This window comes from Chiloscyllium plagiosum, chromosome 12 (assembly GCF_004010195.1).
Source record: "Chiloscyllium plagiosum isolate BGI_BamShark_2017 chromosome 12, ASM401019v2, whole genome shotgun sequence".
Taxonomy (NCBI): Eukaryota; Metazoa; Chordata; class Chondrichthyes; order Orectolobiformes; family Hemiscylliidae; genus Chiloscyllium; species Chiloscyllium plagiosum.
Genome location: NC_057721.1, coordinates 11,038,324 through 11,059,171, shown reverse-complemented (window position 1 = coordinate 11,059,171; position 20,848 = coordinate 11,038,324). Strand labels below are relative to the sequence as shown.

The window sequence follows — 20,848 nt, the reverse complement described above, 5'->3', positions numbered from 1 at the left end:
GGATGATTTGTTCAGAACTTTGATAGCGAGTTGGATTGATTTGCTTCTGATTTATTGTTTGTCCTGATGGCCAACCACAGATTGGAAATGGAATAAGAAAAGCATTATGAATCTGCTTTTTTTTTTCGTTGTTCCTGGATCAGATGTGCAGACTTGGGAAAAATCAGTCTTTAGAAATGACCATCAAATTTGATTTTTTTTTTCCTTTCCTCTGGAGAGGAAAGCTGGATTGGAAGTTGAGACAGTTGACCTAGTTGCTCGGTTCCCAAGTCAGGCTGGACAGAGAGCCAATCTTGGGACTCTAGTCCTGTAGTTAGTTTCAAAATAAAGGTTAAAACATTTACTCCTGGTTATTCCTCCTTGATCTCCATGCCATCTCTCCACCCCACAGCCCGTCATAACCCAGGCCCATTTAGTCATTGCTTACAGCCCTTCTATTCCTGTTCTAACTCTAGGCCAACTCATTCTACCTCCCCTCCAACTCACTACACTTTGCCCTTCCCTATCTATGCCAATGCTCCTATTATTTATCATTGATGCATTTCACAATTCATCCTGGCTTTGATTGTCACTATTAACAAATGCCACATTTTCAATGATACAAAAGTATGTAATACATTGGAATTGCTCCAACATATCCCTTGTGAAAACAAGAAATACTTGACCCCAAAGAGCATAACCCCTCAAGTTACAAACTTTTTTCCATTCATTAAATAGTTGGATCTGTTCATCAATAGGCAGCATGTTGTGAAAATGAAAGTTTGGGAATTCAGTCATTTAGCACAAATTTGGTAAGGATTTTTTATGTCAACAGTTAGCACTATTTTAACTCCACATTTTCCTGGTATCTTTACTAGTCTCAATGAGTTCATGCACTTTTTAATGGACAAGCACATCATTTCACAATCCCAAAGTGTGCCTTATCCCATCAAAGGTGTCCAGGGGCTAGCTTTAAAGGACTACAAAAGGGGAGCACTGTAAAAGTCCTCTCAGCTCACGTGGCCTCACTTGCCCATTCTAATGCTCTCTGCCCATCTTCCATGGTCTCTTGTACTGTTGTGCCAACTTAATGCCTCCTTCTATGTATCAGCCTTTTCCCCTTCAGCTACCATGCTAACTTAACCAACCAAAGTACCCATGCACATACTAGAAAATATAGTTCTATTACTTACATTTCTATATTGCAGGCTACTGTATTGAGAAAAGTACTTGTATTCATAAGTATGTGTTTTAAAATCGCTGATACATATTGACAATTCCAAGGTATTCATGTCCCTTTTCTTTCACAGATGACCTGCTCCACAGTTAACAGTTCCAAAGGATCCCTTACCCCTTCCCATCTTCCTCATACTCTCTCTACCCTACTAGCCTCTCAGAACTGTTATTTCAGATTTAAGTGGTCCTACATGATCCCTCACTGCATCATACCATTGGCATCTATGCCTTTGTTGTAAGAGCCTTGTGTTTTTGAAATTCTGTAAATAAAGAAAGCTCTGTTAACTGCTTGCATTTCATTGTGAGTAATACAGAGGTTAAGAATTGAAGGTGCCTGTTCTGAATTATTTCTATATTATTGCTAAGTGGTACTTCATTGTGTGAAATCCAGTATGGGTCAGAAAGAGTAATTATGGTGACTTAAGTATTTACAACAGAAATGGAAAATGGTTTACATATGTTGCACATCACTCTGGATCTATGACTATGATGATAGTATCTTCATGATTGTTGACGAATTACATCCAGATAATACAGGTTGATAGTTTCTGCATAACTGTAAAGTTTACTTGTTGGGGCTGTAGATTCCCATGCAGAGGACAGCATTGATGTCAGATTGACAGAAGGACTGGTCTTTTCTGTTTTATTTTGGTTTGGATTGTCTTTGCTTCAACAAGCTAGATATATCATATTTCAAGATTTATCATGCCATTGTTAATTGGCTTTTGTTCTTTGTAGAATTTTGAAGTACATCAGATATTAATGAACATCTGAGGCAACTATGATAGAAAATGATTTGAGTTTTCAGGAAACTGCAATTGCGCACACAATTATTACTATTGCCTTACATACCTTTGAAATTTGTTTACTGTTTGTTTATTGTTAAATTTTCACCATAACCTCAAATGAATCCTTCCAAGAGCATGACTGGTTTAAACAATGCGTGAATCATCATATTTTTGTCAATCCATCATCTACTGTGGTGCTTCCAAAATAGTTCACTTTAAATGGCACATCTATCCATGGTAATACAGGGTAGTACGTCAGGTTTTGCGGAGAGTGTGTCCCCTTTGACCATCTTCGGACTTTTCTGAGAGGTTAAAATTTCTTTCAGCAACAATCTGTGAAGACTTAAAGTTCCATTTCAGTTGTTGGCAATAAAGGAACAATCATCAGTTAGGAAGAGCCCATTTTCCTGATCTTGTGCTGGACTGGAAAAAGTCATTGGGTTTCTTCCACTTTCCATGCTCAGCTTGCTTTCACACACCCATCTCTGACTCATCTCTTCTCTTAACTTCTCCATCACACTTTCTAGAAATAGAATACTGACTAATATCCCATTGGAAAGAAAGCATAATTCGTGTTTTGATTTGTGACCCTAATTCATTAGCTTTGCTTTCTGTCCACAGACGCTGCAGGATGTACTGAGTTTCTCCACCAATTTGTTTTCGTTTCAGATTTCCAGCCTCCACATTTTTGTTTCACTACAAGCCCTTTGACTTCCATGGTTACCTTCACTATACCTCCTCTCATCCTGCTTCTCATGAGGACTCTTTTCATTCTCCTGAATTCTCCATCTCACTGCGTCTTACAAATTATTCCACCTTGAGATTGTGCCAAATTTGTTAGGTCTTGCTTTTTTCTCAACTAAGGATTCGACCTCCACGTTGGTTGACAGGACCCTTGACTCTGTGTCTGCCCTGTTGTTCACTCTACTTTTCTCCTTCCCAGCATCATGAGAAGGTTTCGCTTTTCCTCACCCTTCAACCCCACTGGTCCATATAAGTTGCTTCATCCTTTGCCATTTCTATCATGTCATATGAGAGGTTATTACCAAAAGCATCTTCCATTTCCTTTACAGCATTTGGAAGGACTGTTCACTTCATGGCACTCTTGACTACTTTTTTTCCTCACTTAGTCACTGAGATGTACAGTACAGAAATAGACCCTTCGATCCAACTTGCCTGCACCAACCAGACATCCCAATCTGACCTAGTCCCATTTGGCATAAATCCCTCTTAAACCTTTCCTATTCACATACCTATCAGGATGCCTTTTAAATGTTATAATTCTATCCACCTCTACCACTTCCTCTGCCACTCTCTGTGTGAAAAAGTTGCCCCTCACGTCCTTTTTAAATCTTTCACTTCTCACCTTAAACCTATGCCCTCTAGTTTTGGATTCCTCTATCCTGGGGGAAAAAAAAACTTTGTCATTCAACTTATCCATGCCCTTCATGATTTTTTAAACCTCTTAGGTCACCCCCCAGCCTCCAGTGCTGTAGGGGAAAATAGCCCCAGCCTATTCAGCCTCTCCATATAGCTCAAATCCCCCAGTCCTGGCAACATCCTTGTAAATCTTTTCTGCATCCGCTCAAATTTAACAACATCCTTCCTGTAAAAGGTGATTAGAAAATTGTTGACAGTATTATAAAATTGACCTCACTAATGCCATGTACAGCCACAGCATGACACTCTAGCTCCAATACTCAATGTCCTAACTAATGCAGGCAAGCGTGCCAAATGCCACCTTCGCCACTCTGTCTATGTGTGATTCCACTTTCAAGGTACTATGCACTTGTGTCCTAGATTTCTTTGTTCGATGATATTCACCAGCGTTCTGCCATAAACTGTATAAGTCCTGCGCCAGCCTGTCTTACAAAAATGCACACTTCCCCTTATCTAAATTAAACTGCATCTCCCACTCCTTGGCCCATTGGCCCTTCTGATTGAGGTCATGTTGTACTCTGAGGTAATCACCTTCACTGTCTGCTACACTACCTATTTTGGTATCATCTGCAAACTCGCTAACTATACCTTCTATATTCATATCCAAATCATTTGTGTAAATGATTAAGCAGTGGACCCAACATTGATCCTTCTGGCACACTGCTGCTTACAGGCGTCCAGTCTGCAAAGTAACTCTCCGCCACCATCCTTTGTCTTCTACCTTTTAAGCCAATTTTGTAAGAAATTGGCTAGCTCTCCATGGATTCTGGACTGGTTATACTAACCAGTGTACCTTGTGGAATCTTGAATACTTTGTTGAAATCTATATAAACAACATCTTCTGCTCTGCCGTTATCAATCTTGGTACCACTTCAAAAAACTCATTCAAGTTAGTGAGACACGATTTCGCATATTGACTATCCCTAATCAGTCCTTGCCTTTCTAAATACATGTAAATCCTGTCCCTCAGAATCTCCTTCAACAATTTATCCCCCACCACTGACGTAAGGCTCACCCATCTATAGGTCCCTGGCTTTTCCTGACCACCTTTTCCTTAAATAATGGCATCACATTAGCCCACTTCCACTCTTCTGGCACTTCACCTGTGACTGTCAATGAAACTGATGTCTCAACAAGGGGACACAGCAATCTCTTCCCTTGCTTCCCAAGTTCTGGGACTTGTTCCTCCTCCCTCCTTGAGCACCTCTAAATGCATTTGGCATTCAACCTCCCTTGTGCTATTTGAGACATTTCCTTTCCTTCCTCCTCTACTCCTTCCACTGCCTCTGCGTGCCTAAAATCTATTGCATCTTTCTTTGCAATGAAAGATCATTGATACGAAACTGTTCTTCTCTGCAGCCCCAGCATTTTCTTTTTTCCTTTTATTTTATATAATCGATGCAAGATATAATTTCTTATCCAGTATTAACTGTGCATGTAAAGAAACAGAAGGAAGAGAAGCTGTTTTTTGTCTCCAGGATTTGTGATTTACTGTTCATACTTAACTGAAAGCATATCACCATTTGTGGTATAATTTCCATAGCATTGTGGTAATAAATATTTCTCCATGCTTGACCTTGTTTTATCATCTGTGGTGCATTACTTTGAATTGTAGAACTAATATAAACTAAATCAGAACCTGTTACCTCACAGCTGTGGTATGAATAACTAGTTCGGTCATTTTGTACATTATTTGAGGTTTGAAATTTTGCCGGCTATGCACTTGTCACTAATCTTTGGAGAGGACCTCAAAAGCTATAATTTTGAGTGAAGTTCAACTAGGCTTATACTGCTGTTATTCGATGCTTAGCTCTCAGAAAGATGCAACTCTAATCAGAGAGAGCTACCCTAAAAGTAATCCCACAAATTCTTGCTTTCTCCTCCTCATTATTTCAAAGCGAGTCCCAAATGCCTGGTTCACTCTCGTCTTTAATCCCATGTTAGTACCAATTGTCTATTCTCTCCACATAGTTTTTAAAATTCTGGATTAATCCCACTAACCTGACTCTTCCTCTCAGTTCTGTTTCTTAGTCTGCTTCAAACATTTCCCTTGAAATATCCAATGTGGCCATCCTCTGCTATGTGAAAGAGGTGGAGGAAGGAATGGCATTTTTCTGGATAATGTGCCAAAGTGGTTTTTGGTGCACATATTTGGCAAGGTGAGAAGCCTCCTCACCTTCCAATTTTCCATTTTTCTGCACCAGTAGCTTCTATGCTAGACTATTGTTGGGATAGTCAAGAATTCTCGGCAGACTTGGGGTCTCTCTATATACACACTAGTGGAGGCACAGTGGTTAGCACTGCTGCCTCACAGCACCAGAAACGCGGGTTCAATTCCCGCCTCAGGCAACTGTCTGTGTGGAGTTTGCACATTCTCCCCGTGTCTGCGTGGGTTTCCTCCGGGTGCTCCGGTTTCCTCCCACAGTCCAAAGATGTGCAGGTTAGGTGAATTGGCTGTGCTAAATTGCCCGTAGTGTTAGGTGAAGGGGTAAATGTAGGGGAATGGGTCTGGGTGGGTTGCATTTCAGAGGGTTGGTGTGGGTTGGTTTTCACACTAAGTAATCTAAATTTCACACCCAATGTGGCTGACAATGAGTACAGCTGAGCTTGCTGTACACAAATTGCCTGTGGCATTTCACTACTGTGAGTCACTGAGAAAGCGTTTCATTGGTTGTTAAATGCTTTATAATGGCCTGAGATTCTGAAAGAAGTTTCATAAAAGCAGTTTCCTTTTTCTCTATATTTTAACATGTGACTCATCACATTTTTACACCATCCAGTCTATGTGAAATTCCAGACTCTTTCTAAATTGTGTTTGTTTGTGAGACAGTAATATCATAAAGTAGTGTGCTTTTTTCTCCGGTTCCTGAAGTATTCTTTTTTTTCCACATGGAGCAGCATAAAGGTGGGGCAAATTATACATGTGGCAACTTGCTGTCACAGTAAATCTTGATTTTTGGAAAGCAAATGATAAATGTAATCAAAGGAATAAAACAGACTTGGCAGCACAACTGATTATATAGGTTAAATATATTTGAGTCAAATTCCTCTCTTATAGTTTACTCAGCCAGACCAATCCAAACCAAATGTGTCCCTCCCTGTTATGAAGGCTTGTGATGTGGCCTGTTGCCATTTTCCCAAAAGCAACATTAAAACATGTTAATTTCTTCATGCAACCATAGTCAAAGTCAGTTTGTTAACTTGACAAACCTGCTGCCTTGCGCCCACAATCTTTCATTTCTTAGGCCAGTTAAATGTTGTAACTATTTATTAAATTTGCTACTTTAGCTCTGAGCCCCTGAGAATGAAAGGAGAACTCAAATAATGGAGTTCTAAGGTCATTGCAAAATGGAATTGCTCTTCTTGGACCATGTTGCTTTAGCATTAATACAAGATGTGTTGGCTCTCGTGTGCAACAGTTAACACATACAATAAACTGAATTCTAACTTTATTTAAAATATTCTCCTTTTCCTCCAATTTTTATGCATAAGGGGCTACATGTTCTGGTCTCCAGATCATTGGAAATCGGATGTAAAAATGAAGAAGTGAGTCCAAAAATAGAGGGCATAGTTTTAAGGTAAGAGGGGAAAGATTTAAAAGGGACCTGAGGGGCAACGTTTTCACACACAGGATGGTGCTTGTATGGAGTGGTGGAGGCTGATACGACTACAATATTTGAAAAGCATCTGGACGGCTATATGAATAGGAAGGGTTTAGAGGGATGTAACCAAATGCAGACAAATGGATGTAGATAAATTTAGGATATCTGGTCAACATTGATGAGTTGGACCAAATGGTCTATTTTCATGCTGTACAGTTCTATGACTGTAAGTGCGTTAGGGATCTGTGGAAGATCTGTGAATTTCCTGCAAAGTTTGAACTCCTAATTCGCAATTCCACCTTCTCCCTGGGACCATCATGAGTGTCTCCAACTCTGATTTAGTTTTTACTTCATTACCCAGGGAATATTAGATTAAAAAATAACATGCATAAAACCAAAACCACCATCCCAATAAGTCTTGCACTGATCACCTCCTCCCTTTCACCTCACAACATGAATTCGTCTGTAACAACTTAACAACTCTCCAACCTGCCTACATCCTCAGCTGTTCCTCCAGTCATATCGACCATAAACTGGCCGTTCGTTCCTAACCCTGAAACTGACACCATCTACTTAACCTTACCCTCCTCTCCTCCACAAACAGACCCGCCTACCCCTCCTGATAAGATCCTCTTAGCCCCTCCCCTCAAACATCCATGTGAATGTAGCCGCTCCAGATGCACTTCATTGATTGATTACTGTGATCCAATTTTCTTTTTTTATTATGTTTACTCTTTGATAATGATGAAGCTACAATATCTGAGAGGTTCCTTGAGTGTTTAGTTTCAGTTAGGGTGCTTGTGTAATGTATCGACATTTCACTACCACTATTTTCCTTCAGACCACTGTTTAGAACTGCTCCTTTAGAACTGCACCAGCTTTGAAGTGAAACATTCCCAGCAACTGGACATTTTTAGCAACGTGAATGAGCACGGACTTTGTCTTTCTATTTTCTCCTGGAAATGATTGGATAGATATTTATAAATCCTGAATGTGAACTGATTAGTAAAGCAAAAGAGACTAAATTGAACCAATACAAATACTGGAAACTCAGCAGGGTTCAAGGTTGTACATAATCTATTGTCCATTATTACAATAGGCACAGTTGACCTGTTGTGTACTTCCTGTTCATTCTGCTTTTGTTTCACAAGAGTGAATGTCTTTCTGTTTGTGAAAGGCATAAGTTGAGAAAGTTTTGAATACTTCTTTTCATTAAGTGAAAGAACAATTTCTCCTCCAAGTTGTAACATATTATGCAAGGATTTTCTTTAAACAGTGAGTACGTTACTGTTGAAGGTTAGAATTTTGGAATGCATTCAACCTTAAGGATGTTTCACCTTTTGATTTTCTCCACCCGTGCCTGCACCCCACAAATCAAACAAGTATGCAGGCACTCTACTCACTCACCTGCCTCTGCCAATGCATCTCTGCTTAACCCATAGCAGGAGGTATGCCAGAATGGCCTGAAGTTGTTCATGATCTCCCCTTCTCAGTTAAACTTGACTGGCATGTGCTGCTTCTGTCATTGCTCAGGATTGAGGAATATGTATTCCCATTCTATTAATTAAATAATTCTACTTAGCATTGAAAGAGTTAATATACGTAGTAGGGCAGAAGGTTCCTGTCAAGTGCTACATCCTGCTGTGATTTAAAAGGGAGAACACAACCCTCTGTTAAAATGCTGGTAACTTAATACTAGCTAAATGTAATCCTGATGTTTCTGTCAACAAGCTGTGCTTCTCTCCAAAGCAATTCAGCAGAGAATTGTAAATTTTTCACAAGTGCAATGATTTGCATTCTTAAGCTTGACCAAAAAAATGACTCATCAGCAAATAGTTTTTTTCCATTTCAGAAGGTTCAAATTAGTAAACAGAGCCCCGGACTCCTTTGACAAAAGTTTTGTCTTGTACTGATGTGTCCATGGCCAAACATTGTTCTCTGGTACTTTTTTCCTTCCCAGATCATCATCCTTTATTGTGCCAGTCTAGTTATTGAGTATCGATGGCTTATTTTTGATTAAAGGTAATACTACTGTTTTTACTCTATCACCACTTCCTTCTAATGCACACTGAATGATGAGTCATTGGCTTGTGATATAGAATAAGAACCTGACTAATTTGTTTCACCTTGACCCTTTCTCATCTGAAAACTCTGACTCTAATTAACTTGAGTTATACCAGCTAACTTGCCACAGTTAATGGATGGGACTTGATCTCTTTCAGGTCTGCTCAGGCTAGTAGCTACCGTAGACCTTGGTGTATCAGTCAATCTTTAAAGCCTTGAAAAATCTATCTGTAAATGGAAGTTGACTTGTATGGCTAGGTATAAAATGTGAACTGACTACTACCCATTTGGAAAGCCATTTTGAAATGTGAAAATACAACACTAGTCATTCAAATCTCATCAATGCAATGTGTTTAATTGGATGAATTAATTCTGCAAGGGTACTCTTTAACTACAAATAAAATTGTTCAAATATCACCAACTTACAGTCTTTGGTATCGATGCAAAAGGTTCCTTAAGTTCATTCTAAATTACTTAGGCTATAGGGTCATCATAAGATCCCACCGTGGATCAGAATTGGTGTTTGTGTTTTGCCACTGTTTGATGATGAATCGCAGTGGAAACTAGTCATTTTGGCATCAACAATTTTTGATAGTGTCTGAGCAATCTTGGTCTTCTGCCATTTCACTGGTTCATAAAGCAACCGCACCAACTAAATATTACCAGAGTCAATATTTGGTTCGGACCATTTTAAAGTGTCTGTGTGTATAGTCTTTTTTAGTGATGATGTAATCATTTTGATCTTTTGTTTCTCAAGATCAGACCAACAACTGGTCATTGTTCATCTTGGGCATCTTCAATAGGACTTCTACCAAGTTCCACACCAGTTTATCACTAACGTTGAATTCCCTTACTGTAGCACAGTTAATTGAACAAAGGTTACAGTTTTTGTTTTGTATTTAATTCTTTTGGCTGGAGGATGCTTTATCCACCAGAAAGGATTTGCACTGGTTGTGTCTTAAACTTCCACACACCATCTTGGCAATGCAGTCAGTATCGACTTCTTAATTCTGCATGCTGATGAGTAAGGTGAATTAAATGTGCACTTCTGAGCTAAAAATTAAGACTGCCTCTCGATGCAAGTTTCAATTATTTTGTTTCAGCAGAATTTAAGAGTATGGGACTAAGCATAATGTTTGGTGCTGAAAAGAAAGTTTTGTCTTTCGTCCAGGTCAACTTACTTGTGTGTTGTTCAATAGTTCTGCTTTAAAATCTCCAGCTTGACTTTGCAGAAGTTATTTTTACTAATGCAAATCTGCTGTTGTGAAAGGGCTGTTGAAGCCGGAAAGCATTCTTCATAAAGATCTGGCTGATAGACAGTGAGCTGCCATTAATCATCGTGTGCTATTATGAGACAGAACTCCAAAACTGCAGTTTTTAGTTTAATAATGGGAGAGATTTATCTTCCAGCTGGACCATTACCTCACACCAAATGACAGGGCGTTATATGGTATTTCACGGCAATTCTTGGCCAATCCTTAATCATTGCTATCATTTCTTCCGTAGTCCAAACGATTGGAGTAGTTATAATTAATTAAAACCCCAGTTATTCCTTCCTTTTAACGTGAAATATTCTTATAATTTTATTTGTAATTAGTGTATATACTTGAAAGTAGATTAATTGTTTGTTAGCAAACTGTACTAGGTTAAAACAGTTGAAAGTAATCAACACTCTGCCTAACTGTGCACACAGTATTCATGAGTAAATGTGTGGATACAATACAAGCATATGCTTGCAAGTATGTTCTGCCCATACACATTAACAGGTTAAATATTTACTTCTCCTTTCATTATGACTTAGTCTTTCTCTTCTAATTAGGTTGCTACTTTAGTCAAGGTATGTGGCCTTTGTCATTAAGTGTATGCAGTAAAGGCCACCAAAAATTAATGGCCTCCTTTTTTAATTTATTCATGGGAGTTGAGTACTGTTCATTAGGCCTGCACTTCTTTCCTGTTTCTAGTTGCCTTAGAGATGATGAAGGTAGTGGTGAGCTACATTCTTGAACTGCTGAAGTCCTTCAAGTATAGGGATGCCGACAGTTGCTAAAAAGGAAGTTCCACAATTTTGACTCCACTATAATGAAGGAACACTGATACGGTTCCTTGTCAAGCTGGTGTGTAGCTTGGAGGAAAACTTGCAAGTAGTGATATTCCCATTGATTTGCTGCCCTCGTCCTTCTGGGTGATTTGTATGTTTGGAAGGTGTAGTTGTAGGAACATTTAGTGAGTTGCTGCAGTGCACCTTGCAGATGGTGCATAATACTGCCACTATGGATCAGTGAAGAGAGAGAGAGAGACAACTGATTTGCCACAGTCAATTAAGCAGGCTACTTTATCCTGGGTTGTAATGAGCTTCTTGAGTGATCTTGGGACTATACTCATCCAGACTTGTAGAGAGCATTGTATCATTGTACTCAGACTTTTGTAAATGTTGGGACAGGCACTGGAGCAATGGGCAATGTTGCAGTTGATTGCAATTTTTTGCTTGGTTGATCAGTGCAAAGCTCCCCTGATTATTGACACAAGATCTCAGATGTTGGTAGGGAAGACTTAACAATCTTGACAAGTTGTTTTGCTGTCTTTGCCTCGGTTGATGCCAAGTGGCCCACCCAGTTTCATTCCCTTCTTTGGACTTCATAGTAGTTTTCGAGGCTTGCTCGGCCATTTTGGATGAGAGTCAGGAGTTACGTAGAAGAAGACAATTAGAGAAATGCGAACATACCCGTCAGTTGTCAAACTAACTAGAAATATGGAGCAGCAAGGTAGCAGGTGGATTTGTAAACAAGGATTGCTATTAATCAAGAAAACTTGATGCAGACAAACCAGTGATTGTGTGGTTATCACAATCTAAGACCTTTCCCTTTTTCTATTCTAAAAGAAGCAGACAGAGGCACAGCAAAATCATTTTGCATCAGAAATTTAAATTAATATTTTTTCTTAAGGTTTCTCCTCCATTTTAATGCTATCCATTCCCTGACTAGCGAGGATAAGTAGATGAAATATGCTTCAAAACTATTCCTTATCGAGCACTTTTTAAGGATAGTTTAAACTAACCGCCACTGCAGTTTTGTCTTGCACCGTCCAATTGGAAGAACTTCTCTTGCTTTGTTCATATCCTCAACTGTGCATCCACGTGAAGAATCACCAAGCATGAACCGTGTTGCACTCTATGGATATACATCAACAGTTACTGCTAAGTCACTTCCTTAATGTGAAATCTGGAAGTGAAAAGTGACCGTGCAGCTGTTTAATTGAAGGAAGAAATCCTACATTCCTCCTTAGTTAAGCCAATGTGAGACTCCAACCTTGCAGAAGCATTGTTGATTCTTAACTCTATCTGCTGTGACCCAACCAGCTACTCTGTTCAAGGCAGCTGGGCATAGGTAATAAATCATGCAATTGAAAGTACACTTGATCCGATGCGTTCCAATGTATTTGAATGATATCCTTAGGTAAGTTGGATAAAACTTTATCAGTAAAGATGAAAACATGAATAAATAACTGTGTCTGCCAGGAGTTTGCTCTCTCTCACATTGCTTGTTATTATAAGGCAGCAGTCAGTTGGGAACCTAGTGGAAATTAGGAGTTTTGATAAGTGAGGAGTGATCTGTTTACATTTCTGAAGGTTCAAAGGAATTTTATTGGCATATATAGTCCAAGCCTTTCTGAAGTTCAGATCAAAGAATCATTCTAAATTTATAGCACAGAATCTGGCCATTCTGCTTATTTTGTGTATTGGCTGTATTGACTAGGCTCTCCAACAGCACTAATCCCCTACAATTTCCTCCATGACAGTGAAAATATTTCCTTTTTCAAATTCATGTCCAATTGGCTTGAGGACACTTCTTGAATCTGCTTCCACGAAGGTGAGACATAGCAGGAATTCGAGGGTAGTTTTCTGAAACACCAGATGGGTATTTGGTGGGTCTCATGGGAACAGAAGCCATCACTGGTGATTCTCTGCCTCGAGACTAGGTAGTTAAGAATAAACCAGTTGAGAGCTGATTCCCCCAGCTGACCTGAGGTTTTGGAGGAGGGTGGTGTCATCAACTATGTCAAAGGTTGCAGTCCTGGTCATAAGGACAGATTGAATAATATAATCTTAGTCACAGTCACATCATATTGCCATTTGTGACCTTGAAAAGAGGTCATACTGGGTCAGGAGTAGAAACCTTTACTGGAGGAATTCAAACATCAAGTTCAAGGAAAGACTGACATGGATTTCAGAGATGACTGCACATTTGAGGACGAGGAGGGTGTTGGAATTGGGTTCAAAATGTCCTAGAATTCCTATGGTGTGGAAGCAGGCCATTCAGCCTGTCAAATCCACACTGACCCTCCGAAGAGCATCCTACCCAGACCTATTCCCCACCCAGCCTACACATTCCTGGACACTGTGGGCAATTTAGCATGGCCAATCCGCCTAACCTACACATCTTTGGACTGTGGGAGGAAACCGGAGCATCTAGAGGAAACCCACACAGACACTGGGAGAATGTGTAAATAGTCGTCCGAGGCTGGAATTGAACCTTGTTCCCTGGTGCTGTGAGGTAGCAGTGCTAACCACTGAGCCACCGTCTAAGAACAGAAGGTGCCCTACAAAAGAAGGGTGAAGACTTCTTTTTTGTGCAGGGTGGATATTATGACATTATCTTTGAAGAAGAGGGGTATATTCTCTGAGGAGAGAGAGCAAACCTTTCTTTAAACATTTTAGTCAGCATGGGAACTTGGAGGAGAGGTTGGGTGGTGAGTAATTTAATGTGAATGAGGGAGCAGCAGGTTGGCCTCATGGACAAGCTGAAGTAGAAGAGGAACTGTGGATTGTTGGAGTTTTGGAGGAAGTCTATTCCAGTGGCTGCAAGGATAGCTGGTCAAATAGCACCAATCCTCAAGCGGCCCAGGAGTTCCTTGCACCAGGAGTTAAAAGTTAGAGTGGGAAATATGGTTTTAAAAGCTGAGTGAAGAAGTAAAGTTTACCTACATCCTTTTGTTCCACTCAACACAATGGAAAAAGTCATTTGGCTGACCATTCAGAGTGCAAAGTGCTCTGCAGCACCACTTTTAGTCCAGGCCTGTGATTCAAGCAATCAGCATGTCTCAGAAAACTGAAAAATCCTTTTGGATTTCACAACCCTATTCAAACCCTATTGGGTGTGACAAACCAAAGATTCACTCCGGACTTTTCGGTTGAATGCTGCCCGAGCATACATTGATTAAAATATTTTAATGTTTGTGTAATGTGAATGACGAAATTGCAGATGTAATTGGTTAAGTATCTGCTGGATTAAAACAATTTTGTTCTCAATGGTCAAATTATTTTCTTGCAATTGCAAGTAAGTGTATTTGTTAAGATTTGCCTCCTTTTCTTTCGTTCCAACCACCATGTGTAGTTTTCAAGCCAGCCCCAGCTACATTCTATGTCCCCAGCGTAAATTGATGTAAAGGTTCAGGTGTATTTGATTTTTCCCAAATATACAGTTTTGATAAAGGACCTGAACCACACAGTTCATACATCATAAAGTGTGAATAGTTCTGTAGTGATTGAAACCAGGTGTACTTTGCTCTTTAGGTCCAACACTGAGGTTGTTAACCTTGGCCAATCAAGGAAGCTCTGGCTGACTGATATATCCAAGAGATAATAAAAAGAAAAAAAAATATGAACAGGAAATTTGGAATCTCCTCAGTTCAGGGGGCTGACTCTGAACTGTTTGGACCACACAGTCAGTGTGTTATAACTGCCATTGGTTTTGACTAAGGAGGAGAGTTTTTTTTGTCTCTTCCCCCTAGTTTCAGGTAGACCTTTTTTATATATTTTTTTTTTCTCTCCTGTTTTATTTAAACAGGAGATTTAGAATCTCCTCAGTCCAGGGGACTGACTCCAAGCTGGCTGACTGCAGCTAGTGTACTGTGCACTCATAAATACAGGGTGACGTGGTGAAGGGCTATCGGCCTCTATACAGTTACTTCAAACTCACTTTCCTGTTTAACTGAAAAGTATTTATTTCTGGGAAGGTCAGCCAATGCAAATCCAGGAAACCCTGGATATTAATTTCAGGGTTTTATTTTTTCCCCAACTAAGATGATCTGAGAACTGATCTGAATCCTTTTGAGAGTGACATTGGGTCATTGTAACTTCCGAAGTACAGTAGTTGGAAGAAGATATAATTAGTGTATAAAATATTCATTAAGGTAAAGAGAAATTGACCAGAGATGTTGCAGGTTTGCTTCCTCAGGAACAGAGTTTGCAGTATATATTTCGATTTTCGCTTTTTAATAAATAAATACATTTCCTTGATCCTGTTTCAGATTTTGACAACCTTGAATGGAACATTGAAATGGGAATAAACCATTCAATTTACTGAGTTTCCTCCACCACTTAATATAGTCACAACTGATCAAACCATTGGCTTTTATCCACACTATTCCCCTAATTAATATGCCATTGTTAATCAGAAATGTATCAAATTCCACTTCAAATATACTCAAAGGCTGAGCTTCTACAGCCCTCTTGGGTAGAGGATGCCAAAGATTCACTACCATTTGAGTTTTTTTAAAAACAAAACATCTCCTTATCTCTGTCCTAAATGGCACCCCTTAGTTTTAAATCATACTGCCTGAATCTTGACTCTTGAACCAGAGTAAACCTCTTACCTGCATCTGCCCTGTCCAGCCCTTTGTTTACTTGGTAGGTTTCAATGAGATCACTCCTCGTTCTTCGAAACTTTAGACAACACATGTCCAGTTTGCCCAATCTCTCTTCGCAGGATAGTCAACTGAGGGACAAGTCCAGTGAACCTTTGTTGCCATCCCTCTACATCAGTAATGTCGTTGGGGGACAGAAACCAAAACTGCGCACACTATTCTAGTTGCAATCTGACCAAGATCCTATATAATTGAAGCCAGACCTCAATAATCCTTTTACTCAAATCCACTCCCAAAACAAACTAACATTGTATTAGTCTTCTAATAACTTACTGCATCTGCATGATAGCATTCATTGATGATTTGACAAAGGTACCCAAGTTTATTTCTACGTCTATGCTTTCCAAACTCTCACCATTTAATAAATACTCTGCACAACCATTCTTCCTACAAAAGTGACTAATACCACATTTTTCCACATTATATTTCATCTGCCATCTCCTTGCCCTTGCACTGAGCCTGTCCAAACCCTTTTTAAAATGTTTTACATCTTCCTAGCAATACACACTCCTGTTTTTGTATCATCTGCCAATTTGGAATTATTACTTTCTAGTGCACACATCCAAATCATTCAAATGTGTTGTGAACAGCTGGGGCCCAATTACTGATCCTTGTGGTACCCCACTAATTAGTCTGCCAACATGAGAGTCATCCATTTTTTTCCTATTCTGTTTTCTGTTTGTTAGCCAGTCCCTAATCCCTGGCAGTACATTACCCATGTGCTTTAATTTTGCTAACCAACTTCCTGTGGGGGGGGGGATCTTAACAAAGGACTTCTGAAAATCCAGTTATTACACATCCACTGACTCCCCTGTCACTTATTTGTAAGTAACATCCTCAAAATAAACTCCAAATTTGTCAAACACCTTTTTCGTTTGCAAATCCATGCTGTCTGTGCCCAATCAGATCACTTTTCTATCCAAGTGCCCTTGATCATGGTTCTAGCAATTTCCCTATTCCTGTGTAAAGCTGATGAGTCTGGAGTTCCCTGTGGGGTGACATTTGCATGTGTGTTGTTGAAAAATTCTTGACAGACTGTGGATGATCCAGTTACAGTACAGGATAATTCCATGAGGTCAAATCATTCTTTGTTCTTGGGGTGAGGAGGTCGCTGGTCAGCATTGTACCAATTGACTGTTTCGAGAGGGAATTTCTAAGTCTTGATATAACAACATCAAGCAGCAATGATGTAGGTGTTAAGTTGTGTTGAGGTGCAACTTCAAGGTGTTTGTGTTATCTGTGCGCTTGTCCTTCAGGTGATGGATTTGGAAATATTGTTGAAGAAACTTTGGTGAGTTGCAGTGGTCCACCTTATAGATAATACACCCCAGCACCACAGTACAGCGCTGATGAAGGGAGTGAATGTTTAAGTCAGAATTAGAAGACCATCTTGATCGCAATATCCTGGCCAGAGTATAGTGTCCTGCATGGATGTCAAAGCTAGTGGACATGACCTTGGAACTAATCTGTATTTTCCATGTACTCTCAAACAAGCCAAGAAATCGGAGTGAGGAAGGAAGAAAAACAAAAACACTGCAATAGACCTTAATGTTGTTTGCACTTGAAATGTTTTGTTTTGAATCTCATATCATGTAAGACTTAAATATTTTCTAGAGTTGTGATTTAAATTTCCTGTATACGTACAGCATTCTTTCAGTCAACAAATGTTTAATTTTGTTTTTTATTTGCAGATGGACAAAAGCGGAAGAAATCATTGCGACGGAAGTTAGATTCATTGGGCAAGGAAAAGAACAAGGACAGAGGTGAATAAGCAATGTATTAAAAATGACTCGCATATTTAGAATTTCTGGAAACCAAAAGGGTAAAAATTCAAGAGTTTGAAAGCATTTCCACTTCAGATTAAAATGCAAACTTTACCTAAGGAATAATTATAGAATGAATGATATCTATATTCTGCAAATTCCACTATGAGTTCAAGAATGACTTTGGTTTAGCTAAACATTAACTTGGGCTTAGTCAGATGAAAGCTCAGCTGCCAGTAATGAAGAAACTAAAATTATTGATGCTTATGATCGTAAAGGTGTCATAAGGCAAAGGGTTGGAGGAAGTTATGGAGATGGTGGGGGTGGGGTTGTGGGGTGTTGGGGGAGGACTGGATGCTCATGGTGGGTGTCAAGGCCGTAGAGGGATTTGAAAATACCAAAACTGATCCATGGCTCAGTAACACCCTATAGTAGAGAAAATGTATGTTTGAACTCTGGATAAAGTTAATCTGGAGATTAGTTTCAAGGAGGAGGCAAGAATTAATGCACAGTCAGACCATATTGTCCTACTTGAGTTTCCCATTCTATTCATATAAATTTTTCTAAGTAGGTGATTGGAGTTTTTTTTTCACCTTAATTTGAAATATTCCATGCAACCAAATATTTCAAGGGGAAGGGCAATAGCATGTGGGGAATTGTCATACATGTTGCCCTTTTTAAAATTATTGAAGCACAACTTGGTTACGTCAAACTAATTTATGTTGACTGCAGTAGGGTTAATGATGCAGTATAATATCAAGTTTTAACTTTTGTTGTAAACTAGGGAGTTTTAAAAAATACAAGCCCTTTCAAGTCAACCTTGTAAATGAGTCCTAATTTAAATAATTACTTAATAATCAAGTCTCAAGTGGGAATCTATAAATAGTGTAAAAGATCTGTTATGACATTAAGCAAACAAATTTGAAGGACAAGTGTATGTATCACATCATAGGGAAACATGTCTTATTTTGTAAATTTTCAAGAGTGTTCTCAATTTCTACTCAGTAAAAATAAAGAAAACTATATGTAACCACGAGGCATCATGACTAATTAATATTATCACTCGAGAAACTCAACACTCTTATCGGTTGTGGCTATCTTATACATAGACTTTATAGGGTGCAAAAGGAACTATATAGTGGATAAAAAAGATAAATAGTACAGTAAGATTTGAGGGTGGAACATAGTCAAAGAGAAGATTTTTGAGAGGCTTTGCCATCTCCTTTGTTTGAGTTTTAACATGGAGAGTTTTGCAACAAAGCTCCCAAAGGCAGGTATTTAGTGGCAGAAGGGCCGGTCACCAAGTTGTGAAGATGAATGGCTCATTCTGTCAGTGGAATGAAATGTTCATGTATTGATCAAAGAGGCCTCTTAATTTGTTGTGGATGTATGCATGGAGGGATATTAAACTAGGTGCAAATAACTTGAAATCATAAACTTGGCAGTTGAAAATTGATTAAATAAGAATTGAGTTGATTGGATAAAGGATGGCTTAGTGCAGTCTGCAGCACTGTTGAATGAAGTGATTATTCTTGAGTGAACAAAGAGTTTGCATGCCTCAAGGCCAAAAAACAAATGTGATTCTTGTGCAGTCCTTCACAAATGTTAAGAGTCAAATTGTTGAAGGAGTGATCACCTGCTTCAGCTGTTAAGTGTTAAAATGTTTATGGCTAGGACTCTATGATATGATTGGGAGTAAAACAGTCTGCCGACCAATTAGTGTGTTGAGCTTCACCATGGGCTGTTCTGATTGTCACTGTCAACATGGAAAGTTCTGTGATACACATCAGCAATGCATGAGGATTTCAAAGTCTGTGAGAAGATTTGTAGCTCGGGTGCTCGTTGTTGTGGTTCTGTTCGCCGAGCTGGGAATTTGTGTTGCAGACGTTTCGTCCCCTGTCTAGGTGACATCCTCAGTGCTTGGGAGCCTCCTGTGAAGCGCTTCTGTGATCTTTCCTCTGGCATTTGTAGTGGTTTGAATCTGTCGCTTCTGGTTGTCAGTTCCAGCTGTCCGCTGCAGCGGTCAGTATATTGGGTCCAGGTCGATGTGTTTATTGATTGAATCTGTGAATTCCCTGGCTGTTCTCTGTTTGGCTTGTCCTACAATAGTAGTGTTGTCCCAGTCAAATTCATGTTGCTTGTCATCTGCGTGTGTGGTTACTAAGGATAGCTGGTCATGTTGTTTCAGATAACAACTCACCAGAACGAAGGACCCAATACCCAGCATGAGCAAAACCAATATAGTACAAAATCCCATGCAAGGACTGCACAAAACACTATATAGGACAAACAGGAAGACAGCTAATGATCCGCATCCATGAACACCAACTAGCCACGAAACAACACGACCAGCTATCCTTAGTAGCCACACACACCGATGACAAGCAACATGAATTCGACTGGGACAACACTACTATTATAGGACAAGCCAAACAGAGAACAGCTAGGGAATTCCTAAAGGCATGGCAATCATCCACAGATTCAATCAATAAGCATATCGACCTGGACCCAATATACCGACCACTGCAGCGGACAGCTGATAACCGGAAGCGGCAGATTCAAACCACTACAAATGCCGGAGGAAAGATCACAAGCGCTTCACAGGAGGCTCCCAAGCACTGAGGATGTCACCTAGACAGGGGACGAAACGATGCAACACAATTCCCAGCTCGGCGAACATAACCCTACATGAGGATATCAGAACCACTTGTTGAGTATTTTGCAGATCAATGTTAAGGAGACCTGACTTGTTGATGCAAATTATTCTCCTTCCCAGCTTTCCTATCCTACTTTGTCTCAATGCATTTATTGACCTGAAATACATTTCCAAAAAAAACTACTGGCAAGTGGCAGCTCGTTGAGCTAATGGTTAAAAGGAAAATGTTCTTTGTGCATGGGAAATCATGTCTCACAAACTTGATTGAGTTTTTTGAAGAAGTAACAAAGAGGATTGATGAGGGCAGAGCAGTAGATGTAAACTATATGGATTTCAATAAGGCGTTTGACAAGGTTCCCCATGGGAGACTGATTAGCAAGGTTAGATCTCAAGGAATACAGGGAGAACTGGCTCAAAGGTAAAAGGGTGGTGGTAGAGGGTTGTTTTTCAGACTGGAGGCCTGTGATCAGTGGAGTGCCACAAGGATCGGTGCTGGGTCCTCTACCTTTTGTCATTTACATAAATGATTTGGATGTGAGCATAAGAAGTGCAGTTAATAAGTTTGCAGATGACACTAAAATTGGAGATGTAGTAGACAGCGAAGAGGGATACCTCAGA

At 39.6% G+C, this 20,848-nt stretch overlaps 1 protein-coding gene across 3 annotated transcripts in view; it reads left to right on the top strand.

The window, feature by feature from the left end:
- Window positions 1-20,848, top strand: part of LOC122554976 (rho GTPase-activating protein 6) — a 527,729-nt gene that overhangs the window by 408,560 nt on the left and 98,321 nt on the right. For all 3 annotated transcript variants that reach the window (XM_043700459.1, XM_043700460.1, XM_043700461.1), the window contains exon 3: window positions 17,503-17,574. In XM_043700459.1, coding sequence (XP_043556394.1) covers window positions 17,503-17,574 — 72 coding nt within the window. The remainder of the gene's footprint in view (window positions 1-17,502; window positions 17,575-20,848) is intronic.